This window comes from Piliocolobus tephrosceles, chromosome 6 (genome assembly GCF_002776525.5).
Source record: "Piliocolobus tephrosceles isolate RC106 chromosome 6, ASM277652v3, whole genome shotgun sequence".
NCBI lineage: Eukaryota > Metazoa > Chordata > Mammalia > Primates > Cercopithecidae > Piliocolobus > Piliocolobus tephrosceles.
This window is the reverse complement of record NC_045439.1, coordinates 54,695,486-54,710,734: the sequence shown is the minus strand read 5'-3', so window position 1 is coordinate 54,710,734 and position 15,249 is coordinate 54,695,486. Positions and strand designations below refer to the sequence as shown.

Below are 15,249 nucleotides of genomic sequence, written 5' to 3'. Positions count from 1 at the left end.
TCAAATGTTAAAGCTCTGAAAATTCCTAAGTAAAACCAGGTGTTTTGTCCACTCACACCCCAGGAAATCCATGGCAAAAATACACCCGAAAAAAGGGGGGACGGAATTTTGTTTATACTTCGATTAATTTCATTTTATTATGCTATATACATAACTTGGTTCAGAAAAGATGTAAGAAGAAAAACAAATATCAAGCCAAAAGAACTATTATCAATCTCCCTAATAAGTCAAAGGACTATATTAACCACAAAATGTTAATTAGATTATTACGAAGGCAGTGTAATTCAAAATAGGTTTTATAAGTTTGGGTTTTTAACGTATAAATACTGAATGTTATATTTAAACTAAGGACTGCACGATTATTTTAGTTATATTGGCCCCCTTTAAAAAGTTGTAATGGGCCGGGTACAGTGGCTCATACCTGTAATCCCAGCACTCTGGGAGGCTAAGGCAGATGGATTGTTTGAGCCCAGAAGTTCAAGACCAACCTGGGCAACCTCATCTCTATTTTTTCAAAAAAAATCTTAAAAAAATAAAACAAAACAAAAAGTTGTAATGGATGAAAAAACATGTAACAGTTTTTAAATGTACACATGGTTCTTACAGATTGACACGGTTTGACAGCACAGTCCCTTCTTCCACACTGGCTGATGTCATTCCAGAAAGGACATGGTCTCTTCAGGTTTACCTGTAAAATAGTAATAGGAAAAAAAATTACAAAAATCAGAATCTCAAAATTATAATTGATGGTTACAAATTATGGTGTTATAACTTGGTCGTGTTATCAATTGCAAACATATTATTTCTTCCACCTCCTATTGCCAGTTTCCAACAACTGCATAAATGTGAAGCTGGTATAAGTAAATTGGTAGACTTGGTTAAAAAGACACAGACTGGGCCAGGCGCGGTGGCACATGGCTGTAATCCCAGCACTTTGGGAGGCCAAGGCGGGTGGATCACCTGAGGTCAGGAGGTCAAGACTAGCCTGGCCAACGAGGAAAAACCCCATCTCTACTAAAAATACAAAAATTAGTCGGGCATGGTGGCAGGTGCCTGTAATCCCAGCTACCCGGGAGGCTGAGGCAGGAGAATCGCTTTAAACCAGGAGGCGAAGGGTGCGGTGAGCCGAGGTCGCACCACCACACTCCAGCCTAGACAACAAGAGCGAGACTTTGTCTCAAAAAAAAAAAAAGGACACAGATTGGGTTGGGCATGATGGCTGACGCCTGTAATCCCAGCACGTTGGGAGGGCAAGGCAGATGGATCACCTGAGGTCAGGAGTTCAAGACCAGCCTGGCCAACATGGCAAAACTCCATCTCCACTAAAAATATAAAAATTAGCCGGGTGTGGTGGCAGGTGCCTGTAATCCCAGTTACTCAGGAGGCTGAGGTAGGAGAATTGCCTGAACCCGAGAGGTAGAAGTTGGCAGTGAGCAGAGATCACGCAACTGCACTCGAGCCTGGGCGACAAAGCAAGACTTGGTCTCAAAAAAAAAAAAAAAAAAAGACACTGACCGCCATTAAATAGACCCCGTACAGAGGGCAACTAGGAGCCAAAGTAGTTTGACTCACCTTCTTTTCAAACAAGAAAGAGTTAACAGATAGAGAATAGACAATTGTAAACTCTGACTACAACTAAATACTCCATTGGTCAGGTTTTCTAAAGTCTTCTAGTAGACATCTCAAGATAAAACAGCACAAGTCATCTGTTAAAATAATATAGGTCAGGATAAAGTCATGATTCTACAAAAAATATTTAATTATTTTAATTAATTGAAACCAACCTGATGTTTTAGAAAATTATGATCTCACCATTTTGATAACAATATATAATAATTTCTGTCCTAACTTCAATTTAACCAACTAGGTTCTAACGCTGTAGTGTAAAATTCAGTTACTAAAATTATCCAATGGATGGTTTCAGAATCACATGGTTCACTCTTATGAACTGAATTTTCTTAACAAAGCCTATATCAATTTTAAATAACAACTACAATGTTGAAGCTCAGTAATTCTTAAGAAAATGTAATTATCCATTTAAAGTATTCATGTATAAAAAATTAAAATTAAAAATACCTTGTAATATCTAAAGTAGTCACTTTCGAGAAGTTTTTGTAGTCTTGGGAAAAGCCTGTAGTTATTAAATCTATCAATAGTTTCAACGTCACAGGTACAATCATCCAAGTAACCACTAACCTGTTACAAAGAAAATGAAATATTAAATTGAAATGTCCTGAATGCAACAGGGTTGTTTTTCCTCACATGGTTGTTAGGAAACAGCCCCCTACTCAACCAATCCTTATCCTCCCTCCTCCCACATAGTTTCTTGAGATGGGGTATGACAATAATCTGGTAATACTGCTGCTCTTGCTATATACCGAGGAATGGATTAGATACTTCTGTAAGGTGTGTAGAGCTCCTCTCTCACACACACACACACACACACAGAGTTGGTCCCCTGGCAACCATTTGTTTTGTAACTCTGCCCTCCAGGCCATAGTTGACCTGACCAACGGTAGGCATCTAACTCAAACCAGGTCATGGTCCCCCTCCAGGATCCTAGAATTGAGAATAACAGGGAAAGATGTCTCCCTGTGGCAAGACCAGTAAACAAATACTCCATCATGTGAACTGAGGAGCCCATGAGCCAGATGGCAGAGAGCAGAAAAGTTTTAAAAGATACACAAAGCTTGATTGTGCTTGGAATTCTTGGGGGAAAAAAAAGATACACAAAGAAGCAGAAGTAGGAGATAGAGAAAGAGTACATGCTACTTGGATATCTGAGGGATTTCCAGCTCCCACTTCCACTGTCTTTTCTGAGGCACAGCTGCATTCCCATCCTTAGCTTTCAGTAAGGATCTAACAACCCTCAAATAATAGGCTGTAACAATTTCTTAAAGGTTTGGAATCGTGCTTAGAAACTACTTATCATTAGTAACAATGAAACAGCAAACTGACTTCAAAGTCAGTCTACTCTTCAAATTTTTAAAGCTAATGTCTCAATGATATGTACTAAATCAAGCTATTAAATGCACATAGCCTAGGATACAATGGTAATGATAATAAATATTATCAGTTCTGAAACTAGAATTCTTTTTTTCTTTTTTTCACCAGTGTTACTTGCCAAATTAAACTAAAATTCTTAGGTGTTTATTTGAGCTAGAAAAACATCTAACAGAATTAAAGATTGCTTTAAGAAACAAATATGATTCCAAAAACAAAAACAAATCTAGAAAAAAAAATGTTAAATATAGCATGCTCCAGGAAAGAGATATTTATCATACTCTGGTCTAGATATTTGTATTTTAATCTACTTTGGATTATATTTTAGGAGGATCTATTGCCTAGAAATAAATAATTTAAAAATCTACTGACAAGGAAGCAAATCAATAATACTCTATTGAAATACTGAATAAAGATTCAGTATTTCAGAATACTGTAAAATCCTAAACTTTAATTTGAGAATATCACAAAAGAGTAATGGAAATTTTTCACCTAAAAGAAATAAGAATACTTTGGATGACAACAGCAATATTCAAGAGGAACTTTTTACTGCTTTTCCTATTCTTACTTGTTTTGGACTAATTCAGTTTCTAGAAATCTGATCTACATATTTCGTCATGTAATAACTATTTTCATTTCATATGCAAATTTGTCCTTGTTTCCTACTAAAAATTCTCTGAATACACAAGAATCTCAGAGTCCTAATTTTGGATACCAACAACACAAAGTACTTTTAACCTAAATGCTTTGATTTTTCAAACTTTCTTTTGAACTTTAAAAGTAGAACTTCTAGGGACAAAAAATAGCTGTTTCTCCTCTTTGATACGAATTATTACACAAAGAATGACAGACACAGAGACTGCAAAGGCCAAAGGGACATATGCAAAGTAGAGACATTAAGTTACAAAAAGAAACACATGAAAAACTTGAGAGCAAGTTTCAAGGCATCTATTCTTCCCCCAGAGGAATTCATTTTTAAGGTAAAAAAAAATCTTCAAGACTCAGCTCAGTATCACCTTTTTCAGCAAGCTGTCCTGCCAGTACTCCTTACCACCCGCTGGGTTAAATGCCTCTTCCAGCTGCTCCCAGGTCACTCCATACACTATTATCTAAGTATTACTGTACCTCACAGTAGTGAATTTATCTATTTTGCTCCTGCCTACTCGAGTATAAAGTCCTTGAGTGAAAAATCATATACTTCCAGAAAGCACACAGTAGATGCTCAATAATTATTTGTGGCCTGTAATCCCAGCATTCTGGGAGGCTGAGGCGGGAGGATCACTTGAGGTCGGGAGTTGGAGACCAGCGTGACCTACATGGTGAAGCGCCATCTCTACCAGAAATATAAAAATTAGCCAGGCATGGTGACCCATGCCTGTAGTCCCAGCTACTTGTGCGCCTGAGGCAGGAGAATCACTTGAACCCAAAACGCAGAGGTTGCAGTGAGCCAAGATCGCACCACTGCACTCCACTGCACTCCAGCCTTGGCAACAAAGTGAGATCCTGTCACAAATAAATTATTATTATCATTATTATTATTATTATATTTGTGGAAGAGGTGGGTGAATGAATGAATGTTGTCCATTGGCACTCATCACTGGGGACCAGCACCATACTGTCTCATTAAACATATCTAGCACCATGTCACCTATGGTATGCTCAGTGCCCCAGAGTACACAAGCACAGGGGCAGAAACACACATAGCAAGTAAAGCAAGCAGCAAAGGTAAACACCTTTTGTGTCCATCATTCTTCCTACCTCTATCCTAATTACAAAGGAAGCTCTAAGAAGCCCCAAACCAGAAAGAAATGCAAAAATCCTTCAGAGCAGAGGTGGCATATAGCCAAGAGACCTCAAAGGGAAAGGAGGCAGGATAAATGGTAGATTTTAAAATGTTCTTGGCCAGGCACAGTGGCTCACGCCCGTGATCCCTGCTTTGGGAGGCCGAGGTGGGCAGATCACGAGATCAAGAGATCGAGACCATCCTGGCCAACACGGTGAAACCCCGTCTCTACTCAAAAAAATACAAAAAATTAGCCGGGCGTGGTGGTGGGCGCCTGTAGTTCCAGCTACGCGGGAGGCTGAGGCAGGAGAATGGCGTGAACCCGGGAGGCAGAGCTTGCAGTGAGCCAAGATCGCACCACTCTCCAGCCTGGGTGACAGAGTAAGAGACTCTGTCTCAAAAAAAAAAAAAAAAAAATTAGCTGGGCATGGTGGCGCATGCCTGTAGTCCCAGCTACTCGGAAGGCTGAGGCCAGAGAACCCCTTGAACCTGGGAGGCAGAGGTTGCAGAGAGCCAAGATCACACCAATGCACTCCAGCCTGGGCAAGAGAGCTAGACTCAGTCTCAAAAAAAGAAAAAATGTTCTGCCCCTTCTGAAATATGGAGTACGAGGTATTCTTAACTACAACCACAGGTGGCAGGGCAGCTAAGGGAGTATACGGGTGGCAGGAGTTTCAATGGATGAAGACAGCTCAGTAAAGATAAGACAGGAAGATTCTCGGAAATCCATGCCATCTGACAGCTCAGATAAGCCTGCCAACCTGATCCCTGGGAGAGAGTCTGGCAAAGATGGTGGCAGGATCAGTTCTAGAAACCAGAAAACAAAGCATGTTACTAGAATAGAATCTCAGTCAGGCAGTGGCTCACGCCTGTAATCAGCACTTTGGGAGGCTGAGGTTGGTAGGTCTCTTGAGCCCGGGAATTCCAGACCAGCCTGAGCAACACGGTAAAACCCTGTCTCGGCCAAGCGCGGTGGCTCACGCCTGTAATCCCAGCACTTTGGGAGGCCGAGGCAGGTGGATCATGAGGTCAGGAGATTGAGACCATCATAGCTAACACCGTGAAACCCTGTCTCTACTAAAAATACAAAAAATTAGCTGGGCATGGTGGCGGGCGCCTGTGGTCCCAGCTACTGGGGAGGCTGAGGCAGGAGAACAGTGTGAACCCAGGAGGCGGAGCTTGCAGTGAGCCGAGATGGAGCCACCAGCGGGGCGACAGAGCGAGACTCCGTCTCAAAAAAAAAAAAAAACCACAAAACCCTGTCTCAACCAAAACTACAAAAAAAAAAAAAAAAAAAAAAATTAGCCAGGCATGGTGGCATACACCTGCAGTCCCAGCTGCTTAGGAGGCTGAGGTGGGAGGATGGCTTGAGCCTGGGAAGTCGAAGCTGTGGTGAACTGAGATTGCGCCACTGCACTCCAACCTGGGCAATGGGAGTAAGACCCTGTCTCAATAAAAAAAGATAAAGATTAGAGCTTCAGGAAAGGGCTAAAGTAAAATACAGTTAATAGACACAGAACAGGATCCTGGAAACAAAGCAAAATCCTATTACCTCAACTAAGACCAAAGACAGGTGCCAACCTGGAACAGGGAGGACTGGATGTTGTTTCAGAAAGTGCTAAGTCTGCCTAAATAACTACTAAATGGAACAAAGGTAAGATGGAAAATAACTACTACACTATATCCCAAGGTGAAACAGAACTCTGACCTACCATAGGAATCTAAATTTTTTTTTAAAGCTAATGTGTTTTAAAGGTTAGTATCCTAACGTTTGAGGTTCACTGCTCTAAGCTTCAAGTAATGACAGCTTTTGGTAGAGGGCCAATCTAATAAGCAGAGATAAGAAGGCCCCAGTTGAGGGACGGTAAATAGGAGGACCAAGGTAGGCCTGACACGTTAACATGGACCACTTCAAAATTCTAGCCTTTTGGTCAGGCATGGTGGCTCACACCTATAATTCCAGCACTTTGCAAGGCGAAGGCCAGAGGGTTGCTTGAGCCTAGGAGTCTGAGACCAGCCTGGGCAACACAGTGAGGCCTTATCTCTACAAAAAAATAAAATAACTAGCCAGGCATTGTAGTGCACATCTGTAGTCCCAGCCACTTAGGAGGCTAAGGTGGGAGAATCGCTTGAGCCAGGGAGGTCGAGGCTGCAGTACTCCAGCCTGAATGACAGAGCAAGACCTTGCCTTTAAAAAAGAAAAAAGAAAAAAAGTCCTAGTCTTTTTAAGAGTTACAGAGCCTTGGAATGCTTTCTATTACAACCTCCCAAGCAAAACAGAAAATGCCTGCATTCATATCCCTCAAGGAACAGGCAGTGTGTAACAATAGTTAGTGTGTATGTTCTAACATCAGACCTCCTTAGGTTTGAATCCCATCTCTTCCAGTCATTAGTTTTTCACTTATTTAACCTCTCTAGGCCTTGGTTTCTCATATTAATAGAAAATAGTGGCCAGGCACAGTGGCTCACGCCTGTAATCCCAGCACTTTGGGAGGCCGAGGCAGGCGGATTACCTGAGGTCGGGAGTTCCAGGCCAGCCTAACATGGAGAAACCCCGTCTCTACTAAAAATACAAAAATTAACAGGGTGTGGTGGTGTGTGCCTGTAATCCCAGCTACTCGGGAGGCTGAGGCAGGAGAATCACTTGAACCCGGGAGGTGGAGGTTGTGGTAAGCCGAGATTGCGCCATTGCACTCCAGCCTGGGCAACAAGAGCGAAACTCCCTCTCAAAAAAAAAAAAAAGAAAAGAAAACAAGTTTTCATCTCAAAGATGTGATACCAAGGTAAATAGTACAAAGTAAACTGTTATTACCCTACTTCTGCTTAAATGCTTCCAATGAAAGGGAAGCATGTATTACTTCCCAAAGTAGCACATGGCATTTCCATCATGAATAAGAAAAATACAGCCAAATTTGCAGCTAAAATTTCCCAAAAATTTGACATCTGTAGCCCCAATGGAACAAAGAACTAGATAACCAACAGTTAGCTATGGAAGGAGCCTCAATTACTTTGTCTGTTGACTCTGCCTGATTTGACCAAATGCAAAAGGCAGAATAAAGGAAAATTACCACATACTGCTTGTTCACTATTCTCGTGTTAGAGGTATCCTTTAATTTGCAATGAAAGACAAAACAACACTTTCTAAAGTTTCCTTGTGTATCAATATATTCTAGTCTTATCATACATTATTTTATTTTTTCACTCAAAGCACTATAAGAATATATTCCTCATATACCTTTTTTTTGAGACGGAGTTTTGCTCTTGTTGCCCAGGCTGCAGTGCAATGGTGCGATCTCAGCTCACTGCAACCTCTGCCTCCCAGGTTCAAGAGACTCTCCTGATTCAGGCGCCCAACACCATGCCCGGCTAATTTTGTATTTTAGCAGACACAGGGTTTCACCATGTTGGTCAGGCTGGTCTCAAACTCCTAACCTCAGGTGATCCACACGCATAGGCCTTCCAAAGTGCTGCAATTACAGGCATGAGCCACTGCGCCCAGCCCTCATATACATTTTTTATGAAATACCTTTTAAACGTGCTTAAAGTGTGAATTAGGAAAGAGAAAGAAATAAAAGGTATCCAAATAAAAAATAAGTAAAATTGTCTCTTTTTGCAGATGACATGATCTTATATATAGAAAATCCTAAAGACTCCACCAGAAAACCATTAGAACTAATAAATTCAGTAAAATTGCAAGAAACAAAATCAACATACAAAAATCAATTGTTTCTATACACTAACAATGAACTATCCAAAAAAAATTAAGAAAACAATTCTATTTACAATAGAATGAAAAAGAATAAAATACTAAGGAATAAATTTAACAAGGAGAGGAATGATCAGTATGCTGAAAACTATAAAGCAGTGATAAAAAAAAAACTGAAGATCACACAAATAAATGGAAAGATATCCCATGTTCATAAATTGAGAGAATTAATACTGTTAAAATGTCCATACCACCCAAAGTGTTCTACAGATTCAATGCAATTTCTATCAAAACTCCAATGGCATTTTTCACAAAAATAGAAAAAAAAATTGTAAAATTTAGATAGAACTACAAAAGATCCCAAGTAGCTACAGCAATTTTGCAAGAAGAACAAACCTGGAAACAGCGTACTTCGTAATTTCAAATTATATTACAAAGCTACAGTCATCACAATAGTGTTGTATCAGCATAGAAACACATACATAGACCAATGGAAAACAATAGAAAGCCCAGAAATAAACCCACACATATGTGGCCAACTAATCTTTGACCAAGACCATACAATGGGAAAGGACAGTCTTGGTGGGAAAACTGGATATCCATGTGCAAAAAAATGAAATTGGATCTTTATCTTACAATATACACAAAAATCAACTCAAAGCTGATTAAAGACTTCAATGTTAGACCTGAAACACCAAGACTCCTAGAAAAAAACACAGGAGAAAAGCTCCATGACATTAATCTTGGCAATGATTTTTTATGTGACACCAAAAAGACCAGCAACAAAAGCAAAAATAAGTAAGTGGGACTACATGCAACTAAAATGTTTCTATGCAACAAAGAAACAAGCAACAAAATGAAAAGGCAACCTACAGAATGGGAGAAAATATTTGCAGACCATCTGTCTGACAAGATGTTAATATCCAAAATATAAAAGGAACTCACACAACTCAACAACAAAAAAACAAATAACCCCATTAAAAAAATGGGCAAGGGCCAGGCACGGTGGCTCATGCCTATAATCCCAGCACTTTGGGAGGCCAAGGAGGGCAGATCACCTGGGGTCAGGAGTTCAAAACCAGCCTGGCCAATAGAGCAAGGTGGTGGGTGCCTGTACTCCCAGCTACTTGGGAGGCTGAGGCAGGAGAATCACTTGAACCCAGGAGGCAGAGGTTGCAGTGAGCCAAGATCATGCCACTGCACCCCAGCCTGGGTGACAAAGCGAGACTCTGCCTCAAAAAAAAAAAGGATAAGGACCTTATATATCAAACATTATGTGGTACACCTTAAATATATGCAATTTTTTTTTTTCTCACACGCAGTTTTGCTCTTGTCATCCAGGCTGGAGAGTAATGGTACGATCTCACCTCACCGCAACCTCTGCCTCTCAGATTCAAGCAATTCTCCTGCCTCAGCCTCATGAGTAGCTGGGATTACAGGCATGTGCCACCACTCCTGGCTAATTTTGTATTTTTAGTAGAGACGGGGTTTCTTCATGTTGGTCAGGCTGGTCTTGAACCCCCAACCACAGGTGATCTGTCCGCCTCAGCCTCCCAAAGTGCTGGAATTATAGGCGTGAGCCACCACACCCAGCCAATATATGCAATTTTTATGTGTCAATTATACCTCAATAAACGTGGAGAGAAATACATAAATAAATTGATGTGCTCAAAGTGTGCTTTATTTGGCAAAGAACTTCAGGTGTATTTAATTATTGTGTTTTATGACCATAAAAAAAAACACGAAAAGTACTCATCTGTTGACACAAGTACACTGGGACAAGTCTGTCAGTGGAAACAGAGAAATACCAAAGATTCCACACCAGGTAGTAGGCACCATTCTGAGGACCTAGAACGCTACAGGTCATTTTGGTTTTAAAAACTTAGTCTTGCTGAAACTTTAAATTGTCGTCAAATGACTGGCAACCATCAGGAAAATATTTCTTCCACACAGTTTATTCAGAAAAGCCTGGAATGCAGCACACAATGAGAGTCAGTGGACACCTCTCCAGTGTAACCTGTTTCAAAGATCCCTCTGACTAAGTTTTAATCCTGGGCTTATTTCCACCCACCACTCAACATATTAGCAAGTCTCTCCCATGGCTCAGCCACTGGGGCTAACAACTAAAACCATTGTTTCAATTGACCTAACAAGACAATTGTCAGGTTAAATCTGCTAAATGCACACCAAGCTAAAAAATATCCATTTTTGGAGTATTTATTTTGAACTCTGAGCTACTCTCCCCTTTCATTAGCCTGACAGAGATTTACCATGCTCAAATAAGCTATCTTGAGTGCTACTAGCACTAGCCATATTAAAATTGATAAAACATCGTGAGTAGGCCGGGCGCAGTGGCTCACGCCTGTAATCCCAGCACTTTGGGAGGCTGAGGCAAGTGGATCATGAGGTCAGGAGATCGAGACCATCCTGGCTGACACGGTGAAACCCCGTCTCTACTAAAAGTACAAAAAAATTAGCCGGGCGTGGTGGCTGGTGCCTGTAGTCCCAGCTACTCGGGAGGCTGAGGCAAGAGAACGGTGTGAACCTGGGAGGCAGAGCTTGCAGTGAGCCAAGATTGCGCCACTGCACTCCAGCCTGGGCGACAGAGCGAGACTCCGTCTCAAAAAAAAAAAAAAAAAAAAAAAAAAACATCGTGAGCAAATCAGAGTTTACAAACATCGTGAGCCACCGCACCTGGCCTAGGTTGTATACACAATTCTTGCATGAGGTTACATATACAGATTCACAAGTCTAAGGCAATGAATCACTCATTTTGAGCAACTAACACTTAAGCACTATTATCAAAGGAACTTACAACATACAGTGAAAATAATTTTAGCAGGATTTGATGTCAACTAACAGGTGTATGTAGCTACTGAACAAATCCAAAGACTTCGTTGGAGCTATCAACCAATCTGAAAGATCAGTTCCAGAAAACATGCAAATGGCTTGCTAAGCAGAATACTTTTTAAAATATACTCCTGCTGGCATAGTGTTTGCATCTTATAATTTCCCTAGGACTGGTTGAGCATCAATTATTTACCAGGCTCACTGCTTGGAAGTGTCACACCTTTTTTTTGAATTCATTTTTTGATCTCCCAAAAATTGTTCACAGTAGGTTTCAACATATGCTTGATGAATTTAATCTGATTACTTATAGGGCTCTACACATTTTAATTCAATGACTTTCTAAGGCCACAGCTCTGGCTCAAATCAGAGCTGACATTCTGTGAACTGAACCCTAAAATAAGCCAGGCACCCTGCAACAGTGTGATGATGGATGGGGATGTGGTAACCCAAGGCAGATGTGGTAAGAGGCGCAGGCAACAGGAAGAAAAGATAAAACTATTACCAAAACAACCAACGCGACTGTGCGGCTCACTGGATATTGTAAACAGAACCAGAGAAGATTTTAACTTGTATTTCCAAATATTAGGTGAAAATTTAGTTTTTTAACTTAGTTTCTAGCAATATTTCCTAACTTGTTTTTTAAGTGCTTAGGATCTGTGCCTCCCACGAATCCCCAGTGAACATTATTCACTAAACTATAGCTCTTCAGGGCAGGGATAATGCCATAATTATTTCTGTGTCCCAAACACTCTGGTCAATGTGCAGAGAGGTTACGTTTGTTGAATGAATGATTAGTACCATTTATCTCCCCTTTTCTTTCTTCATTGTTTTTTCTTTTCCCTCTCATGTTGTTTCTCTGTGTATGTCTGTCTATATGCTTACCTCTTTCTCTGCATGTCTATTCATCAGTGCCACCTCTCCTTCCTTCTCCCCTCATCCTCATCCCTTCCATTACCAGCCCTATTGTTTCATTTATAGAATTGGAATCGACAGTCTCTGTTCTTAGTTAAGTAGATCATTTTTTTTTAATGTTTTTCGCTTAGGCTCCCTCAAATTATGACATAAGTAGACCATTCTAAATTTCTAAATTTCTGTTAAAACTTTTAACAATATGATCCTCAGTTTACTTTATTATTATTATTATTATTTTGAGGCAGGCTCTCACTCTGTCACACAGGCTAGAGCACAGTGGTGCAATCATGGCTCACCGCAGCCTCAATCACTGTAGTCAGTGGGCTGGGAAAGGCAGACCCACCCTTAATTCGGGTAGGCACAATCTAATCAGCTGCCAACATGGCTAGAATATAAGCAGGCAGAAAAATGTGAAAGAGAGACTGGCCTAGCCTCCCAGCCTACATGTTTCTCCTATGCTGGATGCTTCCTGCCCTCAAATATCAAACTCCAAGTTCTTCAGTTTTTGAACTCAGACTGGCTCTCCTTGCTCCCCGGCCTGTAGACAGCCTATTGTGGGACTTTGTGATTGTGTGAATTAATACTTAATAAACTCCCCTTTATCCCTTTATATATATATCACTGGTTCTATCCCTCTAGAGAACCCAGACTAATACAGACCAGGTCTCCAGGCTGGTCTCAAACTCCTGGGCTCAAGCCATCCTCCCACCTCAGCATCCCAAGTATCTGAGACCACAAGCGCACACCATCACATCCAGCTTTTTTCTTTTTTTAGTTTTTTTGTAGAGACATAGGTTTCACTATGTTGCCCATGCTGGTCTTGAACTCCTGGACTCAAGAGATCCTCCCACCTCGGCCTCCCAAAGTGCTGGGATTACAGGCTGGAGTGACCACACTCAGCCCAATTTACTATTTTTCAAGGTTGAGTCTGAAAAGAAACACAGATAGCCACCCTCGTTCTAAAAGAAAAAGGGGCTTAACAGAAGTTTATGTTAGGGAAGCATTTGAATCTGAGGGTATTGTGAAAGAGGAAAAGTTTAATCACTAGTTAGAAGAAAAAGAAAATAAACGTAAAGAATTTAAAGTTCTCCAACTTTAAGCAGAACTCCAAAAAGGTTACTAAGGGAAAACAAAAGTAAAAGTTGAAGAGTTCAACATGTACTTTTATTCCACTATCCAAATCTCCAGAATGTAGTTGAAAATGTTACATTGGACATCTTCTTTCCGTAAAGAATATTTTAAAGTCACTTATTTCTATCTTTTTTTTTTTAATGTTTAATCTCAGTGTTGCATTGTATTTCTAATCAGAAGAAAAATGACCCTTTTTCCTTTTAAGTACTTGATTGTGTGGTTGACAATCACTGAAGGTAAAGGACTTTTCAATGTCTTAGTTGTAAAGTAGCAATTTTCTTTCAACTTCCAGTTGTTTCCTAGATAACACTAACCAACTCCCAAATCACTCAGCAAAACAACAAAATCCAAGAATGCAAAGCAGTGGAAGAGAAATCTTTCATAATATTTAAACGTATCTTTCCTTCTACAAGGTATCATGCCCCTAAACACATGTTATTTCTGGTAATAAATTACTAGCAAAATCCACTTAGGAATAATATGGATGCCTACCACTTAGTTTTGTATAAAACGTAATTTTTATCAACACAGTCAACCAAAAGGTGGCTTTGACATGAGTAATCACATTGAAATACCAGATATTGAGGATAATGGAAACCTGTAAGTTTCTCTGAATTTTTTGCTCAAGGAACCACATCTCTTACAGAAGGAAATGATCATAATCCGCTTGTAATCAAACTTGTGCACTGAAGAATAAGGACCATCCTCATACCAGCTTAATGGGTGTCACGATAAGAGAATCTCATTACATTCGAGAAAAAGAGCACACAGGACCAGAAAACAGAGGGCAACTGCGGTCCCAAAGACATCAGTTAGTTGGGCTTAGACACAGAAAAACCACACGCAGCCATTCTTCCGCCTAGCATCGAGATCTGAGAGCAGCCCACAAACGTCTTAGCCAGAAAGGCTGGCGAAATGCACGCAGCACTGGCACTGGGTACACAAGTTCCCGGTCAAGAGAGAAGTGAGAAAGATCTAGGTTCTGTGAAAATAGCAAATACTGGCAGTGCGTTGTACACTGTGCACACTCTCCCTGGGCGAGAAGACCAACAAAGATGCATAAACCCACTCAACGGCGTGCACCTAACCCCTCTCCTGGCCCGAAGCACCGCAGGGCGCGCCGACGTCCAGGCTGCCGTGGAGGCCCGGTCCACGCCAAGCCAGATTCAGTCCCGGCCACCGGGCAGCAGCACAGGAGTCTCATTCCCGGCGGGAAGAGATGCCAGGACGCACCCCCAGCCGCTCACCTGCCAGGGCGTGCGGGACAGACCGCGGAGGGCGCCGGATCCGCAGCACCAACGGGCACATCGCTCACCTGGCAGAAGCACCTCTGTGCCGCTGTCTCCGGGGACTGCTGCTCTCCGTGGCCCGAGCTGAGCAGCCACACGGCGCCCAGGAGGCCAATCAGGAATCCCCAGCCGCTGTCCATTGCCGCTCCGGCAGCTCGTCGCTCCACGCCTGGGAGTCCAGTCCGCACGCTCGGTCGCTGGCCGTGCGCCCTCAGATGAAGCCCGCGCGGGCCGGCCCCGGCGGCGCCCCACCTCAGGGCAGCCTCCCAGGCCCGCCTCGGCCCTCCCGCCTCTCAGCGGTTGCCACCTAGCGACCCAGCCTGCGGACGTGCCGCGGCGCCCGCGCCGGCAGCCCGGGCCCTCGGACCGGTTCCTTCCCGGCGCGTGAAGCTGACGCACCGACCAGCTTCCCGGCTCGGCCCCGCCCGGCCCGCCGGGCCCGCGCCAGCACCCGCGCCCGCCCCCGGCTCTCTGACGCCCCCGGCCTGGAGATGCGACCCGGCACGCACAACCCCAGGCCCTGCACGGTTGTCGGGGTTCCTTCCCGTTCCCAGAGCGAGAACGAAAGCCGGAGC

General features: G+C 42.3%; 1 protein-coding gene across 1 annotated transcript in view; it reads right to left on the bottom strand.

Moving 5' to 3' along the window:
• The window catches only part of ERO1A (endoplasmic reticulum oxidoreductase 1 alpha), a 58,431-nt gene extending 43,384 nt beyond the window's left edge, over positions 1–15,047 (bottom strand). The window contains exons 1-3 of the mRNA XM_023222606.3: positions 14,701–15,047; positions 2,077–2,196; positions 605–688 (exon numbers count right to left, since the gene is read on the bottom strand). Of these exons, the coding sequence (XP_023078374.1) occupies positions 605–688; positions 2,077–2,196; positions 14,701–14,814 (318 nt within the window). The 5' untranslated portion in view covers positions 14,815–15,047. The remainder of the gene's footprint in view (positions 1–604; positions 689–2,076; positions 2,197–14,700) is intronic.
• Between the last annotated feature and the right edge of the window lie 202 nt (positions 15,048–15,249).